The sequence below is a fragment of the Schistocerca gregaria genome, chromosome 4, assembly GCF_023897955.1.
Source record: "Schistocerca gregaria isolate iqSchGreg1 chromosome 4, iqSchGreg1.2, whole genome shotgun sequence".
Classification (NCBI taxonomy): domain Eukaryota; kingdom Metazoa; phylum Arthropoda; class Insecta; order Orthoptera; family Acrididae; genus Schistocerca; species Schistocerca gregaria.
The window spans coordinates 350,028,868-350,048,747 of record NC_064923.1 but is presented as its reverse complement, the minus strand read 5'-3'; the positions used below and the strand labels follow the sequence as shown (position 1 = coordinate 350,048,747).

At 40.0% G+C, this 19,880-nt stretch overlaps 1 protein-coding gene across 1 annotated transcript in view; it reads right to left on the bottom strand.

Annotated features, from left to right (window-relative positions):
* The window catches only part of LOC126268020 (multiple epidermal growth factor-like domains protein 6), a 166,608-nt gene extending 150,244 nt beyond the window's left edge, over positions 1–16,364 (bottom strand). Inside the window, exon 1 of the mRNA XM_049973432.1 lies at positions 16,263–16,364. Coding sequence (XP_049829389.1) covers positions 16,263–16,335 — 73 coding nt within the window. The 5' untranslated portion in view covers positions 16,336–16,364. The remainder of the gene's footprint in view (positions 1–16,262) is intronic.
* Between the last annotated feature and the right edge of the window lie 3,516 nt (positions 16,365–19,880).

Here is a 19,880-nt window from a genome sequence, read left to right as displayed (position 1 = left end):
TTCAGTGGCTTCTTTCAGTACACAGTCGCAATACCGCGACGCAGGGGCAACCACTTGTGTCTCATCGTACAACATTTTATGTTCTTCAGTAAGACGATGCTCCGCAGTAGCAAATTCTTCTGGCTGAAGCAAGCGCGTAGTGCGATGGTGCTCCACGCATCGATCCTGGACCTTGCGAATCGCTTGTCCGCTTTTCCGCAATGGCGGGGAATTTTGTAGATATCGGGCTTCCTCAAACCCAAATCATCCTTTACTGAGCCTAGCAGAGCTATAGTCTTAACTTAACGGAATATACTTTTAATATCAAATCTTTTTTAAAATCCTTACTATTTTTGAAGATAAGATTCCCGCTGGTGCTGTAGTCCCTCTGGGATTATGCTATTTGTCTAAGGTACACAAGCAAGGGGTTTCAGCAGTTTGGGCGATCCTACTTATAACTTGACCAAGTATTTAGCATCTATTCTCAGCCCCCATGTCGGAAAATGCGAACATCATTTTTCTAATTCTCTGGATTTTATTCAGCGTGTCTCAGTCCTACGGACTTGCTCGCTAGTTTTTATGTTATGTTTCTTTTTAACACAGTTCCTCTTGAAGATTCTTTGCTGTTAATTGGTGAAAAATTGGACGAAGAAACAACTAAGCTTTGTCGACGTATTTTTTATTTGAGAACAAATACTTTGAACAAACTGACGGTGTCACTATGGCGAGTTCACTATCCCACATAGTAGCCAATTTGTTTCTAGAAAATTTTGAGAGCACGGCACCGAAGACGGCGTTCTTAAAACCAACTTGTTTTTGGAGATACATCGACTATACGTTTGTGGTATGGCCACGTGAGAGGAATGTTCTAGGTCATTCCTTAGATTTTTTAATTTCCTGCATCCCTATATTAAGTCCAAGATGGAAGCTGAAAAGGACTAAAAACTTCAGTTTTAGATGTGTTGGTCTCCAGGAGGGATGATGGGACATTAGGACACAGTGTTTATTGTAAGCCCACGCATATAGACAGATATATTCACGCAGCAAGTCATCATCCATAGTACCAACGCCATTAGGTCCTACGTTATTGGTAAAATTAGCTTATGCCATCTCAGATGCAAATAGTTTGACACAAGAACTTGATCATTTAAAAGCTATGTTCAAGAAGAATGATTATGCCGACAGTCAGATTCATCGTGCTTTACAGACTGGACCTTCTCGGGCATTCCTACCTTTCGCGAGAAGCATATCTTAAAAACAGGTAGAATTTGAAAGAGGTTTGATATTAAAAGTGTGTTCCGTCCACCAACTAAGAGTAGAGCTTCTCTGCACTCAGTGAGGGATGATTTGGGTTTGAGGGAGCCCGGTGTTTACAAAATTCCCTGCCACTGCAGAAAAGACTATATTGGACACACAATTCGTACGCGTTTATTTCAGGTCAGAAAAATTTGCGGTTGCCTAACATTGTCTTACTGAGGAATATAAAATGTTGTACTGTTGTTGTTGTTGTCTTCAGTCCTGAGACTGGTTTGATGCAGCTCTCCATGCTACTCTATCCTGTGCAAGCTTCTTCATCTCCCAGTACCTACTGCAACCTACATCCTTCTGAATCTGCTTAGTGTATTCATCTCTCGGTCTCCCTCTACGATTTGTACCCTCCACGCTGCCCTATAACGCTAAATTTGTGATCCCTTGATGCCTCAAAACATGTCCTACCAACCGATCCCTTCTTCTAGTCAAGTTGTGCCACAAACTTCTCTTCTCCCCAATCCTATTCAATACCTCCTCATTAGTTACGTGATCTATCCACCTTATCTTCAGTATTCTTCTGTAGCACCACATTTCGAAAGCTTCTATTCTCTTCTTGTCCAAACTAGTTATTGTCCATATTTCACTTCCATACATGGCTACACTCCAAACAAATACTTTCAGAAACGACTTCCTGATACATAAATCTATACTCGATGTTAACAAATTTCTCTTCTTGAGAAACACTTTCCTTGCCATTGCCAGTCTACATTTTATATCCTCTCTACTTCGACCATCATCAGTTATTTTACTTCCTAAATAGCAAAACTCCTTTACTACTTGAAGTGTCTCATTTCCTAATCTAATTCCCTCAGCATCACCCGACTTAATTCGACTACATGAATTTTAATACCTACTCCAAAATTTTCTTTTCTTTCCTTTACTGCTTGCTCAATATACAGATTGAATAACATCGGGGAGAGGCTACAACCCTGTCTCACTCCTTTCCCAACCACTGCTTCCCTTTCATGCCCCTCGACATTTATGACTGCCGTCTGGTTTCTGTACAAATTGTAAATAGTCTTTCGCTCCCTGTATTTTACCACTGCCACCTTTAGAATTTGAAAAAGAGTATTCCAGTCAACATTGTCAAAAGCTTTCTCTAAGTCTACAAATGCTAGAAACGTAGGTTTGCCTTTTCTTAATCTTTCTTCTAAGATAAGTCGTAAGGTCAGTATTGCCTGACGTGTTCCAACATTTCGACGGAATCCAAACTGATCCTCCCCGAGGTCCGCATCTACCAGTTTTTCCATTCGTCTGTAAAGAATTCGCGTTAGTATTTTGCAGCTGTGACTTATTAAACTGATAGTTCGGTAATTTTCACATCTGTCAGCACCTGCTTTCTTTCGGATTGGAATTATTATATTCTTCTTGAAGTCTGAGGGTATTTCGCCTGTCTCGTACATCTTGCTCACCAGCTGGTAGAGTTTTGTCATGACTGGCTCTCCCAAGGCCGTCAGTAGTTCTAATGGAATGTTGTCTACTCCGGGGGCCTTGTTTCGACTCAGGTCTTTCAGTGCTCTGTCAAACTCTTCACGCAGTATCGTATCTCCCATTTCGTCTTCATCTACATCCTCTTCCATTTCCATAATATTGTCCTCAAGTACATCACCCTTGTATAAACCTTCCATATACTCCTTCCACCTTTCTGCCTTCCCTTCTTTGCTTAGAACTGGGTTGCCATCTGAGCTCTTGATATTCGTACACGTGGTTCTCTCCTCTCCAAAGGTCTCTTTAATTTTCCTGTAGGCAGTATCTATCTTACCCCTAGTGAGATAAGCTTCTACATCCTTACAGTTGTCCTCTAGCCATCCCTGTTTAGCCATTTTGCACTTCCTGTCGATCTCATTTTTGAGACGATTGTATTCCTTTTTGCCTGCTTCATTTACTGCATTTTTATATTTTCTCCTTTCATCAATTAAATTCAATATTTCTTCTGTTACCCAAGGATTTCTAGCAGCCCTCGTCTTTTTACCTACTGTATCCTCTGCTGCCTTCACTACTTCATCCCTCAGAGCTACCCATTATTCTTCTACGGTTTTTCTTTCCCCTATTCCTGTCAATTGTCCCCTTATGCTCTCCCTGAAACTCTGTGCAACCTCTGGTTCTTTCAGTTTATCCAGGTCCCATCTCCTTAATTTCCCACATTTTTGCAGTTTCTTCAGTTTTAATCTACAGGTCATAACCAATAGATTGTGGTCCGAGTCCACATCTGCCCCTGGAAATGTCTTACAACTTAAAACCTGGTTCCTAAATCTCTGTTTTACCATTATATAATCTATTTGATACCTTTTAGTATCTCCAGGGTTCTTCCACGTATACAACCTTCTTTCATGATTCTTAAACCAAGTGTTAGCTATAATTAAGTTGTGCTCTGTGCAAAATTCTACTAGGCGGCTTCCTCTTTCATTTCTTAGCCCCAATCCATATTCACCTACTATGTTTCCTTCTCTCCCTTTTCCTACTGCCGAATTCCAGTCACCCATTACTATTAAATTTTTGTCTCCCTACACTATCTGAACAATTTCTTTTATTTCATCGTACATTTCTTCAATTTCTTCATCATCTGCAGAGCTAGTTGGCATATAAACTTGTACTACTGTAGTAGGTGTGGTCTTCGTATCTATCTTGGCCACAATAATGCGTTCACTATGCTGTTTGTAGTAGCTTAGCCGCATTCCTATTTTCCTATTCATTATTAAACCTTCTCCTGCATTACCCCTATCTGATTTTGTGTTTATAACCCTGTAGTCACCTGACCAGAAGTCTTCTTCCTCCTGCCACCGAACTTCACTAATTCCCACTATATCTAACTTTAACCTATCCATTTCCCTTTTATATTTTCCAACCTACCTGCCCGATTAAGGGATCTGACATTCCACGCTCCGATCCGTAGAACGCCAGTTTTCTTTCTCCTGATAACGACATCCTCCTGAGTAGTCCCCGCCCGGAGATCCGAATGGGGGACTATTTTACCTCCGGAATATTTTACCCAAGAGGATGCCATCATCATTTAATCATACAGTAAAGCTGCATGTCCTCGGGAAAAATTACGGCTGTAGTTTCCCCTTGCTTTCAGCCGTTCGCAGTACCAGCACAGCAAGGCTGTTTTGGTTAGTGTTACAAGGCCAGATCAGTCAATCATCCAGACTGTTGCCCCTGCAACTACTGAAAAGGCTGCTGCCCCTCTTCAGGAACCACAGGTTTGTCTGGCCTCTCAACAGATACCCCTCCGTTGTGGTTGCACCTACGGTACGGCCATCTGTATCGCTGAGGCACGCAAGCCTCCCCACCAACGGCAAGGTCCATGGTTCATGGGGTACTATGAGACACAAATGGTTGTCCCTGGGTAGCGTTGTTGAGACTGTGTAGTGAATGAAGCTGTTGAAATCCGGTTGTCTGACAATATTACAAAAGTGATCATGGGGCATCCTTTAAGGAAGAGTTGGAACCCTATTTTGTTAGACATATAAAAACAACCGCCTTTGTTTCGGTATCAAAAGCTGTCAGTAATGTTTGATATTGATTTATTGTTTCCGCGAGTTTCACCACCGGTGTGTTGGTGTGCCTTGTACTAGAGAGCAGTTACAGTTGCTCACGCGCGGTGGAGCTACAGGGGTTGTATAAAGCACCTGCCGCTTTGTGTTTGATTTCAGTTCCGGCGAGTTAGTGCGACGGCTTACTGACCTGAATATGGTGGCCAAGTGGATAGCAAAATATTGTGTCAAGATGACGTTATGTTCCGGCTGGAGACCCGACATGAATATCATCAATTGCTACGCCAGGGAAGTTTACGAAGCCACATCAAGACAGGTTCTGATAGGTATGGATATCATGAGACGAATTGCTTATAAATGAATGGGAAAAAGGTAGAAGCTGACCTTGAAGATCGTTTTGGGGTCCTGGAAATGTAGGAAAACGAGTCGCAATATCGACCCTACCATTCATCTTTGGAGAAACCCAATTTGATAGCATTTGTAGATTCAGAGATCATGAGGCACAGCTGCTGTATATAGAAAAGCCAACAAGCAGTAGCAGTTCCGAAAAAGTAGTTGAAAGAAGAACCTTTCCTGAAGATAGAATTAGAATTTTTAATCTCTTACTGGCGAAGGAAAACTAGGAAAGCATCGCCACGCAGAACAATATTGATAGCATGTACATGAATTTTCAGAGCATCTTTCTTCACTATTTTAATCTAGCTTTTCCAAAAGTAGTAAAAACAGTGAAACCTAACAATAATATGCAATGGGCAACTAAAGGCATAAAAATTTCCAGTGAGAGAAACAGAATTCTGCAGTACTGTTATAAGAAATATAGAGTAACCAAAGAATTCGCAGATTATTCAAAAACCTACAAAAGAATCTATAGTAGAGTAGTCAAAGAGGCAAAAATTATGTGGAATGACAATTTGATAAGAAACTCATCTAAGAAAATGAGATCCACGTGGAGAGTTATATAGAAAGAAACTTGTAGTTCAGCGCCAAAGAAAAAGAATGTATCATTAACACCAGAATGTTGAAAAGTCACCGACCCAAATTCAGTTGTGGAAAAATTCAATGAATACTTCACTTCACTAGCTGAAGACCTCATTCAAGTACACTGTCAAGGACCAGTCCCACGTTTCTCCAGCAAATCAGTGATTTCGGCTGCTTGTATGTATGTTTATGAAACAAACCCCAATAAAATTATAAGTAAAATTAAATCATTAAGCAAAAGAATGTCAAGTGGTCTTGATGAAGTACCTGATTTCATATTAGAAGCATGTGCTCACCACATAGCTAAACCATTGTCAAAAATTTTAAAAGTCTCTTTAAAAACTGATATATTTCCAGATATTTTTAAAATGGCAAAATTTCACCACTGCTAAAAAAAAAAGTGGTTCTTCTGAAAAGATATCAAACTACCGACCCATGTCACAGTTAAATTCCTTCTCAAAAATTCTAGTAAAACAACATGGTTTTACAAAGTCTAAATCTACACAGACAGCAATTTTCAAATTCTTAGACTGCATTGTAAAACCCCTTGATCAACATAAATTAGCTGCAGGTGTTTTTCTAGATTTATCAAAAGCCTTTCACGTCCTGAACCATATCATTCTGCTCGATAAATGAGAAAGACGAGGAGTAAGAGGTGTAGCACATAGCTGGTTGTGTTAATACCTAAAAAAAAACCGCAGGCAGAAAGTATCACTTCAGTATGAATTCAACAAAATGAATAAAACAAGAAACAACTCCTTTCTTCCTAGCGAATTACCAATGAAATATGGTGTATCACAGGTCTCAATCTTAGGTCCGCTACTCTTCTTGATTTATGTGGACGACTAGGTTGAGTATATGAGTCCCACAAAAACTATTCTGTTTGCTGATGGCACCAGCATATTGCTCAATGGACCCAGTCCAGGAACTTTGCAGTCCACAGCAGAAAGTTCTACAAAAAGACTTTCTGAGTGGTTCACAAAAAACAAACTCATTATAAATACTGAAAAAATTGTGTGTGTCGATTTTCATTTTATTCCTCCAACTAATCAAATGTATATTCAAGCACAATTAAAAACTGATCCCCTAGAAAATGTAAGGGTCACAAAAGGTTTTTGTACGTGTTCAGCAAGACTTAAAGTGTGACACACATATAAATAACTTATCTAGAAAACTAACCTCTGTGAGCTATTGCCTAAGAATTTTAAAGGCTACCACAAGCAAAACAACAGTTCTGCAGGCATACTATGCACTGTTCCACTCACTAGTCCGATATGGGATCGGTTTCTGGGGATACTCAACTCACAGTGTAAAGGTTTTTAGAATGCAAAAGAGAGCTCTAAGAATAATTTGTGGCCTTAGAAAGATGGAGTTCTGTAAATCCCATTTTACTGAGCTTGGTGTTCTAAATGTTCCAGGTTTATTCATTTATGAAACTATCTTGTTCACTAGGGACTACCTCCTGAAAACAGACAAAGTGCTGCAGAACAAAAATGTACACAACTATAATACTAGAGGGATAGCAAGTATATATCAAAAATATCACAGGACAACCATCTATCCGAGGAGCATAATTAACATTGGTGTAATAGTACACAATAAGATACCAAAGGAAATAAAAAATGCTACTCATCCAATATTTAAAGCTAAACTAAAGGCCATTTCTAATACATCACTCTTTCTATTCTGTCAGAGAATTTCTGAATACGTAATAAAATTAATTGTAATAGGTACCTATTTTTAATTTGCCTACTATTTTGCTAATACTATGTATTATTTTAACTTATCTTTAACCTGCCCAATATCAATTGTACAGTTTATGATAAAACTGGACCAACAAGAAAAAAAACAAATCAAATCAGAGAAAGCTTTTGACATTGTTGTCTGGACTGCACTCCTTCAAATTCCGAAAATAGCAGGGATAAATTACAGGGAGAAAAAGGTTCTTCATAATTTGTACAGAAACCAATCTACAGTTATAAAGAGTCAAAGAAATGAAAAAGGAGCCGTGGTTGAGAAGGGAGTGATGCAGTGTTTAGACCATCCTTGATGTTATTCAATCTGCGCATTGAGCAAGCTTTAAAGGAAATCAGGGAGAAAGGTGGAAAGGTAATTAAAGTTCATGGAGAAGAAATAAAAATGTTGAGGTTTGGTGATAGCTCTGTAATTCTTTCAGAGACAGCAAAGGACTTGGAAGAATATCTGAAAGGAATCGATAGTGTCTTGAAAAGAGGTTGTAAGCTGAACACTGACAAAAGTAAAACAAAACTGTTAGAGTGTAGTCGAATTAAATCAGGCGATTCTGAGAAAATTAGATTAGGAAATGTGGCACGAAAAGTGGTACATCAGATCTGATTTTTCGTCAGCAAAATAAATGTTGATAGCCGAAGTGGGTAGAATCTAAAATATAGACTGGAAATTGCATGAAAAGCATTTTCGGGAAAGGGAAAAATGGTGAAAATGTATAAACGTTTAAGTTAGAAACCTTTTCTGAAAGTATTTCTCTGGAATGTGTTCTCGTACGGTAGTCAAACACGAGCGATACTGTTGAAAACTTCCTTTGAAATGTGGTACTGTGGAAGAAATCTGAGGGTTAGTCGGGTATAGCGACTAACTAATGAAGGGGAAGTGGGGAAAAGAGAAGAGTATTCCACAACCTGACTAAAAGAAGGAATCGGTTGATAGGACACCTGCGATGGCGGATAAACAGCTATGCGGTCTTTGGCGCGAGCTGTAGACCTCCAGGGTAGGAGGCCATCAGTAGCTAAAATACGCCCCCAGGTGCCCCGCCGGTTGCAGAGCGCTATGTCCATAGCACCAGTAACAGGACAGCAGCTACTAGTGGGAGAGTCCACATAGCGTGAGTGATTGACCCGTGTAGACACATAAACTCGTAGACTCGTGGACCAACGTAAGTCTTCCCCCCTCCCCTCCCCCCCCCCCCCCCCCCTCGCCACAGGACTGGTGCCCAGCAGTCTGCGAAACCCTTGACTAGAAAAAGGCGAGTCCCTCCCTGTGTTGCTACAGCATCGGTGTCGACCACGTAAGCCACAACAGTTCATTGGCTCGGATGTGAAGTAAATGGGCCACCAACGTTGCAGTGACTCTGCCGTCTTGCTGAGTGGATATTTCAAATAATGTTTCTCGGCTGTGCCTGGTTGCGTGGTAACGCCTGCCGGCGTAAGAGGAGTACCTGTTACGTTAGCAAGCAACACCCATTGTAGCAACAGACGGTCAGCTCTATGCTGAGTCACTTATGGGGCCTTTTGCATTAGCCTCGACAGGCGTTTTAATTTTACTCAGCTGCACCTTATCAGTTATATGCGGTGCAACAAAATGTATAGAACAAATAAAGTATTACGAACGTCCTTGAAACAGCCTATAAAATTTTATTAAGATTGGATAACCAAAGATAAAGGAAAAAATGTGTAGTTCCAGACTGGTAAGAAGAAACGGGTGTCAGGAAAGGAATTTAAACAAGTGATACAGCATTTTCGATCAGACAGATTATTAATAATGGCAGAGAAAATAACAAAGAAATTTTATATTTTTAATTAGCGACAAATTGTTTGATGGGGTTAAGATAGGGATCCTGGTTATCGCTGAAAACGCATATTTTCGGTTCTATCGTGTAATGACACAAATCGACTTACGAGATGAGAAATGTACTAATTTTGAGATGAATTGTGCATACCAGCTGTGTTGACAGTGTTTTAAGGCACAGACTGTTGTACAACGAACTCAGCGGTTCTAGGCTGTTCAGTTCAGATTAGATCCGTTTAAAGGGACTCTCAATTAAGGGGGAAGCACATTAACATGTAATTTAACATTCAAGTAACATTCATTCCAAATTTAACATTTAAATTTTAATATTAATTTAAGTAAATCGCAATTTAAATTTCTCTCTCTTTGTCTGTTGCCATTTAGAAATCCATTTTTTTTCCATGCCAGTTTAATCTGACTGTTGAAACCACTCAAGTATGAGGTCTCTGAAAGAACTGATATCCGTTTTTATTCCTATTATTTCCTTTAATAAATGTAGAAATCAAACAAAAATTGAAGAATTTTAAGTCACTCAGCTTCAAGACAAACAGAATGAAAATATTAAATTAAACAGGCAAAATACTAAAAATACTGGTTATTCAGAACTAAAATACGGATACTGGCTTTAACCGGTTGCTTTTTTCGGTCTCTAGGTTAACAGAACCGAGTTGTATAGGTCGATGGGTAACCAGGGTTGTTCACTTCTTGTGCTAGAGACAGTTATAAGTTTCCAGAATGAAATTTTCACTCTGCAGCGGAGTGTGCGCTGATATGAAACTTCCTGGCAGATTAAAACTGTGTGCCCGACCGAGACTCGAACTCGGGACCTTTGTCTTTCACGGGCAAGTGCCCTACGAGACGAGATACTGGCAGAAGTAAAGCTGTGAGTAGCGTGCTTGAGTTATGCTTCGGTAGCTCAGATGGTAGAGCACTTGCCCGAGAAAGACAAAGGTCCCGAGTTCGAGTCTCGGTCGGGCACACAGTTTTAATGTGCCAGAAAGTTTGTTTGTAAGTAGAAATATAGAATCACAGTTGGGAGAAAAAGTGTTAGAAAATGTTTTGACTAACAAAGGGCTGAGACAACGATGTTGTTTTTCATTACCCTTATCGCAATTGGCGAGAACAATGAAACTAATTTTGTAAATGAATCACTGTGCTCACTTCAGTTCGGAACACAGATGACGCAGTTTTAGTGCCTGACAGTAAAACACTCTTCAATCGAAAATTAAGGAAATGTAATTCTCTCTCGCAAAATGTGATTTACAAAACACTCGTTCCACAGGTACTGTTTATGTGTCTGTGAACTTATGGTAAGTCAAATACGAAATAACGTGCCGATAAGGCCAGAACATCGAAGAAAAATTAACAAATTGTATACCATAAACAGATAAAAACTGAAAAGGGCCAAAATTATACTTAACAATGAAATCTACATCTACATCTACATCCATACTCCGCAAGCCACCTGACGGTGTGTGGCGGAGGGTACGATGAGTACCTCTATGGGTTCTCCCTTCTTCTAGTAGAGTAAGTACAAAGCTTCAGTAACCTGAGTTCCTAAATGACTCACACTACATCCAAGATGTCGAATGAAATAATTTCACATACAGAACATATATCAAAAACTCGTAAACAAAGACGAGGAATTCTGCATGACTATCGCTGTACCAGTGGTACAATGCTGGAGAGAATGTCGTGTCTTCACTAGAAAATGAAATGATATGAGAAGGAATAAAAGTTCCCAGCCTTAATGAAATAATATACCAGAATAGTATGGGATGGATAGAGTCCTTGGAAAGAATCGACAGTGGAATATTACTCCCAAAGCTAAAACTTGTAAATGTCGAGGCAGAGGAAGGGTGAATGTGCAGCGCTATAGAAAGGTACATTGGTATGCTATATTGCCTGTTACTTGCAGAAAATAGCAGGAAAACATTAGTCTTTCTGGCTTCCAATCCCATCCGTACGTATCGTGAATGTACGGAAGATTCCGTGCCAAAGTCACACTGTTATTAACAGCTATTTGTTCGCTAAATGAAATCCATTTGTATCTGAGAAAGTCTCTTAATACATAAATAATAATTGTCCGTAATGTAGGAGTCCAGACAAAGATACCTCCCCGTACCAGGTTCAGAGCCGCAGGCTTCTTTTCTCTCAGTATGAGGCATGGTTACCTTCTAGGTTGCAAGTGTTACGCCACACTCACACTATTGTGTGAAGTATGATTATTACATTGAGTGACTGAACTGATGGAGCAATAAAGAAATAAAAGATAAGGTTTATTTTCAGGTAGTTTTATTTTCATTTTCTGTAAAAATTGCTCGATAGTTAGTGAAAACTGCAACATAAAGAATGATACGTACGACTTAAAGGGACGTTTTTGGCACATCAAAAGACAAAAACGATGAGGACTACCGAACTGTACTATGTCTTTCAGTGAGAATTTGGCATAGTTCGAAGCAGCTACGTCTTGCAATGATCGACTGTTAACATCATGACAAATCCGTCTTGACATATTCCTGGTGAATCTCCGCCACTGCAGTTTGTACGCGGACTCACAAAGTACTCTTTCGGTAGTTGCTGGATGATATTGTTGAATAAGTTACGTATGACATGTTAGATGGTCGACATGTCGGTGAACGTACAGATCATATATACAGTTGTACCTGTACTACTTCGAAGAAGGCATGTACATTCCCCTCCACTTGCTGGTGGACATTGTCTTTGAAGGAATCCATCTGCAGTGTCCTAAACAACCAACAACACAGGACATACCAGATATTAAATTGATAAGAACAGATTTTTTGGTGTAAATGTTTAAAGGCTGTGAAGGAAAATGTATGAAAAGGTCACACATAAAAAGTAGCTCGTGCCGTTCTGGAGCCGGCAGCTAGCAAGTGGCCAAAGCTTGCGACGAAATGGCACTGCGTTCGGGTGGATTGGCCAGCACAGTAGCTCGCATCAGCCACCATTGCCAAGAGATTTAACTCCAGAAGCCAGTTAATTATTGAACAGGTAACATTTATGCCTCTGATGTGCGCTGCTTACACCATTTAAATTACATGGAAGTGACGAGTGGTAGTGGTAGTGATGTTCAGTCCCAATGGGGCACTGTTAAGTGGGGCGTTCCCCAAGGGTCGGTGCTGCATATAAATGATATGCCTTCTAGTATTAGAGGTGATTCAAAAATATTTCTGTTTGCTGATGACATCAGCTTGATAGTGAAGTATCTTGTGTGTAATATTGAAACAGTATCAAATAATGTAGTTTATGAAATAAGTTCGTGGCTTGTGGAAAATAATTTGATGCTAAATCACAGTAAGACTCAGTTTTTACAGTTTCTAACTCACAATTCTACAAGAATGGGCATATTATAAGCAAGACGGAACAGTTCAAGTTCCTAGGCGTTCGGATAGATAGTAATCTGTTGTGGAAAGCCCATGTCCAGGATCTTGTTCAGAAACTAAATGCTGCTTTATTTACCATTAGAACAGTATCTGAAATAAGTGACACTTCAACACGAAAAGTAGTCTACTTCGCATATTTTCATACGCTTATGTCGTATGGTATTATTTTTTGGGGTAATTCTTCTGATTCAAAAAGGGTATTTTTGCTCAAAAACGGGCTGTTCGAGCTATATGTGGTGTAAGTTCGAGAACCTCTTGTCGACGCCTATTCAATAGTCTGGGAATTCTGACATTGCCCTCACAGTATATATTTTCTTTAATGTCGTTTGTTGTTAGCAACATTAGCCTATTCCCAAGAGTTAGCAGCTTTCACTCAGTTAATACTAGGCACAAATCAAATCTGCATGTGGAATGCACTTCCTTGACTCTTCTGCAGAAAGGAGTGCAGTATTCTGCTGCATCCATTTTCAATCAGCTACCACAAGAACTCAAAAATCTTAGCAGTAGCCCAAACTCTTTTAAGTCTAAACTGAAGAGTTTCCTCATCGCTCACTCCTTCTATTCTGTCGAGGAGCTCCTGGAAGAGCTAGAAAATTAAGCAAATTCCAGTGTTCCATTGTTGATTTTCTTTATTTAAACTTAAGACTTATCGCCTGAATATGTGTTTTATATTTCATTTTATCTGTTTCTACTATCGTGTTATAATTCCATATATTGACTCGTTCCATGACCATAGAGGCTTCTTAATTTGGTTCCACGGAGCAATAAAGAAATGAATAAAAAATAAACCAAACGCTGTTCTCCAAATTTTAGTCATGATTCTATGCACTGGCCCACAGACGAAATTACCGCTTTGCCAGACGAGTCGTCCGGCGGTATGTACTTCGAGGAGAACACGGACAGTGCCATAACCAGATTTCCCAGGAAGTTCGATCTCTAGGGGCCCTCACCCATTTGATTCACATTGACAGGCTGCCTAGGGCATGACTAGAACTTCACCATATGTAAATAGCAGAACGTTACTCTCAACTGTTTTCGAGAAAAATCGAGTTTGAATATTTTACACGTTCCTACGTACTTCACATGATCGCTATTAAACAAAGATACTGCAGCCAAGCGAGTAAGCGCTTAGTTTCGTAAGCGCGAGGTCTGTGGATAGAATCTCACTTCCGATAGTGTCTCTCTCTCTCTTTCTCTCTCTCTCCTTCTCCGCTCTCTCTTTTTCTTTGCGTAATTCTAATAACAGAATAACAGATATGCGTGGTACGCTGCGAAATTGTGTGATGACTGAGAACCGCTTGCGAAGGTAACCAAAGTTTGTTTCGCATTTGACGCACTGGATAAAACCATGGACATGCAAAGATTCGATGTTCGATACAAGCGGTGTACGTCGCAATAATGATTGTTTACCATGTGTCCAAGATCATTATCATCCTGATTCGTACAGTGCTTCACATATTACACATTATATTCGCCACAAATGTAGATAATATAAATAAAATGACTAAATATTGATTTGATTGAAAGTCTTATGTATCCATTTTTTGCCAATCTCATTGCGAAAATATTTTCCCTTTCAGGATAAAAATTATGAGAATAATAAATAAGAGATTCAGTATGACGGTTTGCACAGTCGTAATAGTTACGTGGGAAAATCGCAAAGGAGTGTAGGCAGAGATATTCGATGAACGATCCGCGCTTAACACCCTCGGATGCGGACTTTTCGAGTAGTATCGATCATACAAAATACACAAACGCTTATACAATTTTCGAACTCAATTTTCTCGAAAACGGTTGAGAGTTGTGTGCTTCTATTTACATATACTGAAGTCGTTGTCGTGTCCTACACATCATGTCAATATGAATCAGCTCGGTGGGGGGATTTTCGAACGGTCCGCTTGTGGGTAGAGGGGTCAGAATAAGAGAACACGTGTTTCGGCTTATTCGTAGATACGCTACCGTTTCTGAGAAAATGACGTTGGAACTTTTCGAAGTACTTTATAGGTCTTTTAGCACATCACTCATTCAGCCAAGGTGGAGGCACAACTGCTAGCATCACAACTTCACCGTTTTGCACTCCTTATTCGAACCTGATATTTTTATTTATATTCTTTTTATTTTATTTCTCATTTAGCTACCCATCTCCGTAGCAGATTACTATACTAATTTGTAAAACAAATGAATTATAAAAATTTGAAATTGTTTTCAGTAAAATTCATGTTCTGTGACCTGTCAGTAGTATTGGCGGTGTCGCGTACTCGTTCCTGTGAAACGGCTTTCGATCTTCCAGCTAGTATACCCGTTTACTCCTGTAGCCTACAAAGAAGGATTTGTATTCAGTCCATTCTGACCTGCCCAGCTGTTTCTGTCCTATTAACAAAATCAGTAAAGGAAACATATCATTCCTGAATTAGACCTCAAAGCGAGCACACAGCAATGGAGTGTACAGACGCATATTACCTAATAAATGTATGACACTTCTTCCGAAACCCAGTTGTAATTTTACAATTAATGTAACGCCCTCGTATCCCCGTACTTGATAAGAAACATTTCTATAGTAAATTTCTACGGATATAGGTGAATAAATGAAAAGAAAATGAAAACAGTAATAGGGTTTTGAACACTGGGCTCAAAATTGTGAAGCTGCGACGCTTTACAATGTGTCAACGCATCAGTTGCGCTTGGCGCTCCTAAGAAACATCTAAGGTGCGTCGAAAATTTGACCGTCGTTTTCTCAGAAACGGTCGAGTATCTACGGAAAATCCGAAGCATGTGCTCGCTAATTTTGACACCTCTTCTTAAGTTTCTGGGATACCGGGTTATGACAATTGTCGTGTTCTCCTTGTTAGTGCTATCCGTGTAAAGACAGGGCAGGTCGCTTGCAATTGTTACACTTCTAACCTAACGCAGAAAACAAACACAAGTATTTAAGTGAAAAGGATTGTTTGTCTAATTCATCGACCTAGATTTACTTTTCTATTTGCGATTTTTGTAAACCGCGTCAACTGGTCTCACACAAAGACATACAGACACAAATATATGCATTGTGTAAGCGATACAAGCACTTTTAATATACAAGGAGACATGGTAAGGCTGTCTGATTATTAGACGTTGGCAATGCGATGCGGATGTTTGAAATCCGGAAAACCACCGGCAACACGAGGTGCAAAATTGTGAAACCGTGGCGCTATCCAATGATGCAACACTTCAGTTGACGTTACCACCCAATAAAAGCTATCTAAAATTGCGTCGAAAACTCTGATCGTTGTTTTCTTAGAAATTGACGAGTATCTACAGTTAATCTGAGACTATTGTAGGCTTATTTTGACCACTCTTCCACTGAGTGAAGTTTCTGGGAAATTTGGTTATGGCTCTTGCCGTGTTCTCCTTGTTAGTGCTACCTCTACGAAGCCAGGCGAGATCGCTGGTAATTGTTATACTTCTAACCTGATGTAGAAAACAGTTATTTACAACGTTAAAGACTATCAGACAATGTGTACAGACTCTTGCTGAAGGATACGTCTGACTGGGGGGAAAGCGGGGTACTCGCCTTGGGCCAGCTGAAAGCCGATGCCGACGGCGACGACGCCGACGGCGAGGAACAGCGACGCGAGGTTGGCCATGGCGCGGCGCGGCGTGGCGTGCGAGTGAGACTGTGGAGCAACGCCTCAGCCGGCAGTGCTGACCGATGTCTCCTGATAAAAGACGGCCGATAACGGGCTCCATCGGCTCTGCGCACACCTGCAACCTCTCTGATAGAGAGATACGACCAGGTGGTGAGCTGTCAGCTGCACAAGCGGAGGCTGTCGTTTCTAAAGTAGTACCCGAAAATGTGTTTGCGTCACGGTCAATGAAAACATTACTTAGGAGCTCAGGCGTAAATGGGTTTGTCTTACCAGGTCCAGTGGAACCTCTCTCCAATTATGACGCGGTTGGGCGGCTACATCAAAACAGAGTTTATTTGGAAAAAAAAGTGTCATATATTCCTGCGGGTGATAGTACTGGTCAAAACTAGGAGAAAAATTCCATTACTTATTGGGATATGGGCCATTTGTCTTGGTGACGTATTTTATTTACAAATGAAGTAGGACACACAAAGATGACATAGTAAATTAGAGGGTGGCTATAATTAAAGTGCAGCCGCTGACAGTGGTCCAGTGTGGGCTGTAATTATCGTATGACAGCGAAACATGACAGATGCAGGTTTCTTTCTTTTTTGCGTCAGTTTCCTGGCTGGTTTTATGGGCCCTCCACGATTTCCTCTCCCGTGACAACCTTCTTCATCTCAGAGAGCCGGCCGGGGTGGCCGAGCAGTTTTAGGCGCTACAGTCTGCAACCGCGCTACCGCTACGGTCGCAGGTTCGAATCCTGCCTCGGGCATGGATGTGTGTGATGTCCTTATGTTAGGTTTAAGTAGTTCTAAGTTCTAGGGGACTGATGACCTCAGAAGGCAAGTCGCTTACTGCTCAGAGCCATTTGACCCCATAGTGCTCAGAGCCATTTGAACCATCTCAGAGAAGCAATTGAAAGCAACGGGCTTAATTATTCTGGATGTATTCCAATCAGTCTCTTCCACTACAGGTTTTACCCTCGGCAGCACCCTCTAGTACCATGGAGGTTACTGCCTGATATCTTAACAGACGTCCTATCCGCTGTCCTTTCTTCTTGTCAGTATTTGCCATATATTCCCTTCCTCGTGATTCTGCGGAGATCCTCTTCCTCCTTTACCTTATCAGTCCAGCTAATTTTCAACAGTCGCCTGTAGCATCACGTCTCAAATGCATCAGTTCTCTTCTGTTGTGCTTTTTCGACAGTCCATGTTTCACTATTATCCAATTCTGTGCTCCAAACAACATTGTCAGACATTTATTCCTTAGATTAACGGCTACGTTTGATATTAGGAGACTTGTCTCGGTCAGAAATGTCCATTTTGCAAGTGCTACATTAGATCCAACTTTGGCCACCAGATACTAATTTGACGCTGTTTCCGTATGTAATGGCCTATGACCGGACTTTGGCTGAAGAGGCTAAACAAGTGAGAAAGAGATACTGCTGATTTTATTATTAACCTCCACTTACAAAATTTGTTAAATATGACTACCGGAGACGTCGACGACATGCTGTAGAGTGCCAGAATTGCAGCGTGTGGCTAAAATTGCAACCAGCGTTAGCATACCTACCAAATTTCGCTGCCATACTATAATTAAAGTCCACAATGGACCACCGCGAGTAGTCCCACATTAATTACAACCACCCGGTATCACAAGGTGCCCGTGTGAGTACATGCAAATCTTCCAGCAATTATGGAGGCGAAACATCAGGATCATTGGAGCATCAGTCTATCAGCAGGAATTGTCGACGACAGACAAGTATGGCCATTTGCTTTTCCAAAAAGATTAACAGGTGTTGCGAAAAAAAGTTCAAATGTGCATGAATTCCTATGGGACCAAACGTCTGAGGTCATCGGTCCCTAAACTTACATACTACTTAAACTAACTTATGTTAAGAACAACACATGCAACCATTTTCACAAGTTGCGACGTTGCAACAAATAATATAGTGACTCGTATGTACAATAAGTTTCACAAGTTTGTTTGTGTGGTCATCCTCCGCAGCAAGCACATAAATATTTGTTTTGTAAAAACTGTTGTACAGTTCATAGAAGGAAAATCAACCAACTCAAAAAACTCCAGTCACAACATAGTACCTTTACACACAGCCAAGAAAAACACACACACAAATTATATCCAAGATTAATGAACCTTACACACACACAATTAAAAAATAAAGAAAGACTGCTGTTGGAGAAAGGATTAAAATACAATGTAAATTCATAAATAGATGAAGATAACTTAGAAAATCTAATTATAGAAGCAGAAAGTGTTTTGACAAGGGAAGATAGGAATGAAAATAGAAGTGTCAACATTGGATTAACTTGGGAAGTAGTAAGAAAAGAAATCCAGAATATAATAGCCAGTATAAAAACACAACAACACAAATCAACAAAAACCTAGAAGCTGCAACACTCAGAAAACTTAGGAGAAAACTTCAAAATGAAAATGTTATCATTTCAAAAGCAGACAAGGGGAGCACAGTAGTACTGATAGACAAAGAACAATACAATGAAAAAACACAAGAATTCATCTCACAAAATAACATTTCAAAATTAAAATCAGACTCAACAAACAGATTCCAGACAAAAGTAAAAAAAAAAAACTGTGAAAAATATTGACATCATACTGGATAACACAGAGAAAATAAAGTTGACACAGATCAGTCCCACTGCACCGGTCCTCCGAAGCCAACCAAAAATCCAGAAACCGAACCTTCCTGTGAGGCCAATACTGGATTTCAGAAAAGCTTGCACGATACATGTTAAAAGTACTGTCTGAAAATTTCAAAGTACAAGAAGACATAACCATTAAAAACACTACACGGCTAATACAACAAATAAAAGATATAAAAAGCCCAGACACAGCAACACTCCTCTCATTTGATATAAAATACATGTACTCCAACATAACAGTACCAGAAACAATAGAAATTATAGAGAAGAACCTGAAAACTTATAATCAACTCCCTGATGAACAGATCAAGAATATATGCACATTAATAAAGCTCATAACAGAACAAAATTACTTCCAGTTCAATAATGAATTTTATCTACAGTCGTTAAAGTAACCTCCGGCGTGCCACAGGGGAGTGTTATGGGACCATTGCTTTTCACAATATATATAAATGACTTAGTAGATAGTGTCGGAAGTTCCATGCGGCTTTTCGCGGATAATGCTGTAGTATACAGAGAAGTTGCAGCATTAGAAAATTGCAGCGAAATGCAGGAAGATCTGCAGCGGAAAGGCACTTGGTGCAGGGAGTGGCAACTAACCCTTAATATAGAGAGATTTAATGTATTGCGAATACACAAAAAGAAGGATTCTTTATTGTATGATTATATGATAATGGAACGAACATTGATAGCAGTTACTTCCGTAAAATTTATGGGACTATGCGTACAGAACGGTTGGAAGTGGAATGATCATATAAAATTCATTGTTGGTAAGGTGGGTGCCAGGTTCATTGGGAGAGCCCTAAGAAAATGTAGTCCAACAAAGGAGGTGGCTTACGAAACACTCGTTCAACCTATACTTGAGTATTGGTCATCAGTGGG